This window comes from Gorilla gorilla, chromosome X (assembly GCF_029281585.2).
Source record: "Gorilla gorilla gorilla isolate KB3781 chromosome X, NHGRI_mGorGor1-v2.1_pri, whole genome shotgun sequence".
NCBI lineage: Eukaryota > Metazoa > Chordata > Mammalia > Primates > Hominidae > Gorilla > Gorilla gorilla.
The window spans coordinates 46169693-46175435 of record NC_073247.2 but is presented as its reverse complement, the minus strand read 5'-3'; the positions used below and the strand labels follow the sequence as shown (position 1 = coordinate 46175435).

Sequence of the window (5743 nt, the reverse complement as noted above, 5' to 3'; positions counted from 1 at the left end):
AACAAAAGCCAAAATTGACAAATGGGATCTAATTAAACTAAAGAGCTTCCGCAAAAGAAACTATCATCAGAATGAACAGGCAACCTACAGAATGGGAGAAAATTTTTGCAATCTATCCATCTGACAAAGGGCTAATATCCAGAATCTACAAGGAACTTAAACAAATTTACAAGAAAAAAAAAAAACCAAACAACCTCATCAAAAAGTGGGCAAAGGATAAGAACAGACACTTCTCAAAAGAAGATACTTATGTGGCCAATAAGCATATAAGAAAAAGCTCATCATCACTGGTCATTAGAGAAATGCAAATCAAAACCACAACAAGATACCATTTTGCACCAGTTAGAATGGCGATCATTAAAAAGTCAGGAAACAACAGATGCTGGAGAGGATATAGAGAAATAGAAATGCATTTACACTGTTGGTGGGAGTGTAAATTAGTTCAACCATTGTGGAAGACAGTGTGGTGATTCCTCAAGGATCTAGAACCAGAAATACCATTTGACCCAGCAATCCCATTACTGGGTATATACCCAAAGGACTATAAATCATTCTACTATAAAGACACATGCACACGTATGTTTATTGCAGCCCTATTCACAAGAACAAAGACTTGGAACCAATCCAAATGCCCATCAATGACAGACTGGATAAAGAAAATGTGGCACATATACACCATGGAATACTGTGCAGCCATAAAAAAGGATGAGTTCATGTCTTTTGCAGGGACATGTATGAAGCTGGAAGCCATCATTCTCAGCAAAATAACAGGAACAGAAAACCAAACACCGCATGTTCTCACTCATAAATGGGAGTTGAACAATGAGAACATGGACACAGGGAAGGGAACATCACACACCAGGGCCTGTCGGGGGGTGGGGGCCTAGGGGAGGGAAAGCATTAGGGAAAATACCTAATGTAGATGATGGGTAGATGGGTGCAGCAAATCAGCATGGCACGTGTATACCTATGTAACAAAACTGCACATTCTGCACATGTATCCCAGAACTTAAAGTATAATAAAATAAAAAAAATGCAATACCAATTAAACAGGTGAGTTGGAGAAAGGAACCAATGACTAATTATATGCTAGCTATAAAACTGACTAGAATTAAAAGAGAATGGAAGATATACACTTTTAATTCTTGCAAGCATGTCATAGTATTTGAATTAGTGACTAGGCTTCCTTATTATAAAGTCCACAAATCTTGTGTGACATGTGTAGGTTTATCCAAATATTGCTTTTCTCTAACTGGTTTGTAACTTTTTTAAGTTATGAAAGTAAATAATCACGTATCACTTAATTTTTTTTAAAAAACAAATTATACTGTGATACAACTTACCAGCTACGAGACTTTGGTTATGAATCTCTCACCTAAAGATGAACGCTCCAAGTCTCAGTTTCTTTGTTAGGATTGTCCAAATGAGGGTTTTGTTTTTTTCCCCTGAGCTGCATTACTTACAAATTGTACCTCTCATTTACCACTTTTCATGCCTTTCCCTGCATTGGTGCTTTTCTTTTTAAAATGTGTACTTTATACACTGTTTTTTCATCAACTTTTATTTTAAGTTCTGGGGCACATATGCAGGATGTGCAGGTTTGTTACATAGGTAAACATGTGCCATGGTGGTTTGCTGCACAGATCATCCTGCCACCTGGGTATTAAGTCCAGTATCCATTAGCTATTCTTCCTGATGCTCTCCCTTCTCCCACCTCCCTAACAGGCCCCAGTGTGTGTTGTTCCCCCCAAGGTGTCCATGTGCTCTCACCGTTCAGCTTCCACTTATGGAATATGCTGTGTTTGGTTTTCTGTTCCTGCATTAGTTTGCTGAGGATAACGGCTTCCAGCTCCATCCCTGTCCCTGCAATGGATATGATCTCATTCCTTTTTATGGCTGCATATTCCCTATTCAATAAATGGTGCTGGGAGAACTGGCTAGTCATATGCAGAAAACTGAAACTGGACCCCTTCCTTTCACCTTATACAAAAATTAACTCAAGATGGATTAAAGACTTAAATGCAAAACCCAAAATGATAAAAACCCTAGAAGAAAATCTAGGCAATACCATTCAGGACATAGGCATGGACAAAGATTTCATGATAAAAGCACCAAAAGCAATTAACAACAAAAGCCAAAATTGACAAATGGGATCTAATTAATCTAAAGAGCTTCTGCAGAGCAAAAGAAACTATCATCAGCGTGAACAGACAACCTACAGAATGAGAGGAAATTTTTGCAATCTACCCATCTGACAGAGGTCTAATATCCAGCATCTGTAAGAAACGTAAACAAATTTAGAAGAAAAAAAACAACCCCATTAAAAAGTGGGCAAAGGACAACATGAACAGACACTTCTCAAAAGACATTCATGCAGCCAACAAGCATATGAAAAAAAAGCTCAACATCACTATCATTAGAGAAATGCAAATCAAAACCACAATGAGATACCACCTCACACCAGTCAGAATGGCAATTATTGAAAAGTCAAGAAACAGATCCTGACCAGGTTGTGGAGAAAAAGGAATGCTTTTACAATGTTGGTGTGAATGCAAATTAGTTCAACCATTGTGGAAGACAGTGTGGCGATTCCTCAAAGATTTAGAAGCAGAAATACCATTTGACCCAGCAATCCTATTACTGGATATATGCCCAAAGGAATATATATCATTCTATTATAAAGATACATGTATGTATATGTTCATTGCAGCACTATTCACAATAGCAAAGACATGGAATGAGTTCAAATGCCCATCAATGACAGACTGGATAAATAAAATGTGTATTTCATACATTTCTTAAAGACGAGTCCATCATTGCTGCTAGAGCCGTTTACTGAGCCAAGCTACAACATTTATTCTCTTTACTTTCTTTTTTAATTTGCCATATATTCTTTAAATGAGAATTATGAAAGACCAAAACAGTTTTTGCAAAGTGCCTTTTTAAACAAATGATTTGCTTTTAATTAAGTTCTGTGCATGACAATGCCTTTACAATCAATAAACACAAGAACAAATTTTAAACGTAATTTGTCCAAGATACTTGTAAAAGGAATGATTTTCAGTATTTGTAAACAGCTATTTATTCTCTAAGCCTTCAAAAATTAATCTCAAAGATATGACTCATCTGTAGAAGAGAGAAAGGAAGACCATCTTATAGATGTTTTAAATAGCTTTTGGTAATTTTTCCGATGTCACCTTTACTTTCTGGAACTCCTATCTTCACAAAACAGCTGATTTAAAAATATTTCTGGCTGGGCATGGTGGCTCACACCTGTAATCCCAGTACTTTAAGAAGCCGAGGAGGGTGGACCACCTGAGATCAGGACTTCAAGACCAGCCTGACCAATATGGTGAAACCCCGTCTTTGCTAAAAATACAAAAATTAGCCAGGTGTGGTGGCGGGCGCCTGTAGTCCCAGCTACTTGGGATGCTGAGACTGGAGAATTGCTTGAACCCAGCCAGGAGGCGGAGGTTGCAGTGAGCCAAAATCTCGCCACTGCACTCCAGTCTGGGCGACATAGTCTCTGTCCAAAAAAAAAAAAAAAAATTTCCAATGAACCAATTAATGGGGGAAAAGAGAACATGTATGGAACACATGTTATAAATTTTACCATAAACAATTATGCATATCAAAAGACACTAACTTTAAAACGGTACAAAACAGTGAGATGCAACCTGAATTACAGAACAGAAAGTCAAATCTATTTAATGAAAAACTAGAAGAAAAAACTAGCAAATACACACAAAAAAAACCCACATAGTAGCACTACGTATTGACTCACAAAGCGGAAAAGCAGTGGTCCATGAACACTCAAAATGGCTTGTCAGTTAAAGGAAAAAAAAAAAAAAAAAAACAGCCGAGCTCGGTGGCTCATGCCTGTAATCCTAGCACTTTGGGAGGCCGAGGTGGGCGGATCACTAGGTCAGGAGATCCAGACCATCCTGGCTAACATGGTGAGGTGGTGGGTGCCTGTAGTCCCCGCTACTCGGGAGGCTGAGGCAGGAGAATGGTGTGACCCCGGAAGGCGGAGTTTGCAGTGAGCCGAGATCGCGCCACTGCACTCCAGCCTGGGCGACAGAGCTAGACTCTGTCTCAAAAAGAAAAAAAAAAAAAAAGAAAAAAAAAAAAGAAAAAAAACCAACACACACACACACACATACACACACACTCACAGACCCAAAAACAAAACAAAACAAAACATTATTTTTCAACAATACAATCAATCTACAACACAAAATTCAAAATTATTTTGTAATGCTTTCTTAATGCAAAATATGCTCATCTTTATATATACTAATGTTACTACACACAACTGTTTCCTGTATTCAACAGCCTTTCTATTTATCTCTATTTGTTGAGCTTATACTTGTGAAGAGTTTCAGGTTGGCAGGCAGATGGGTGGCTTATTTTCTGTGAAATTAAACAGTTTTAAACACTGGCTAGAAAATGTTCCACTGCCATTTCAACGCTTATTAATAACTACATTGATGCTTAAATCGTCATTTTCTGCAAAAAGCAGCGCAGTGTTGGCGTCAAAGATTAAGCAGTCTCTATTCTTAATGGCTTTTGCTATGTCCTCATGAATAGGTAGAGGAGTCGCTTCCCAAGTCAGTCGTCGCCGATTACCCTTTAGCTCAAGTTGGTAAGCAAAATTTTCAGCTTCCTTGCTTGTTCCCAGCAGCTGTACGACTGCGAAGAACTGCTGGCCGCCATTGCGATCTTCCTGTTTCTGCAAGACTAACATGAAGCGAACGCCAAAACAGGACTGTATCATCACCCAATCGTAAGCGCCAACAAGATTAATGCTGGTAGCAAGGAAAATTATATCCTCTCCCTCTATTGTTGTAATGTACTCATGCATTTTAGTCAGATGAGGCATTATAGCATCCATGGTGCCTTGCCATTTACAGACAGTACCAGGGCACGGGCAGGAATAAAGCCTAAACTCACAGACTTCTTCGTGATCTACTTTTTCTGTGTGTGGCAGAGTGATTTCACATCCCAAACAGGCATATCTACACGGGAAAAGTACAAACTTAGCCACTTTCTCCATAGCCAAGTTGCGAATGAATCCCAAGGGGCCGCGGCAAGTTGGACAAGATGTGAGCTTTGAGTGACAGCTTCTACAAACAAGATGGCCTCTCTCACACTGAAGAATTGGTGGTAAGGCATAGTCTAAGCAGACAGGACACTGGAAGATACTTGCCAAGTCATCGTTGGATACAGTCCTGTCAGAACGGGCAGGCGCCTTATTGGGTGGCGACGAGGTATCTAATGCAGCAGTCTGTTCACTCATTTCTGTAGGCGGGGACCTCTCCTCAGACCCCGGTTCCATCACGAACGTATTCTGTCGCCAGTCACTCCAAGAATGCCACCGCGGACAGCACCACTACCTGCCTCTTGCTGGTGATGAAACAAACGGGACACCCTGGGCCTCCTCAGTCGCACTGTAGAACGCCTCTAGCAAGGGCCGCCATGCTCCCCGCCAGCCGCCATCACCTCGTGAGTCCCCAAGCCCGCGTCCCACCGGCCGGTGTCATCTCGCGAGTCCTCAAGCCTGGCTCCCCATTGGCCGCAGTCATCTCGCCAATCCTCAAGCCCAGCTCCCCAATGGCCACTGTCATCTCGCGAGTTCTCGAGCCCGTCTCCCCACCGGTCGCCGTTATCTTGTGAGTCCTCGAGCGTGCTGTGTATTACTTTTTTGGGGGGGGGGGCTTGAGATGGGGTTTCGTTCTTGTCA

General features: G+C 40.8%; 1 protein-coding gene across 1 annotated transcript; it reads right to left on the bottom strand.

Moving 5' to 3' along the window:
* Nucleotides 1–2950: 2950 nt before the first annotated feature.
* Nucleotides 2951–5515, bottom strand: LOC101138854 (E3 ubiquitin-protein ligase SIAH1-like). The gene has a single exon (XM_055375966.1). The coding sequence runs from the start codon at nucleotides 5336–5338 to the stop codon at nucleotides 4466–4468; it is 873 nt and encodes a 290-aa protein (XP_055231941.1). The 5' UTR covers nucleotides 5339–5515; the 3' UTR covers nucleotides 2951–4465.
* Between the last annotated feature and the right edge of the window lie 228 nt (nucleotides 5516–5743).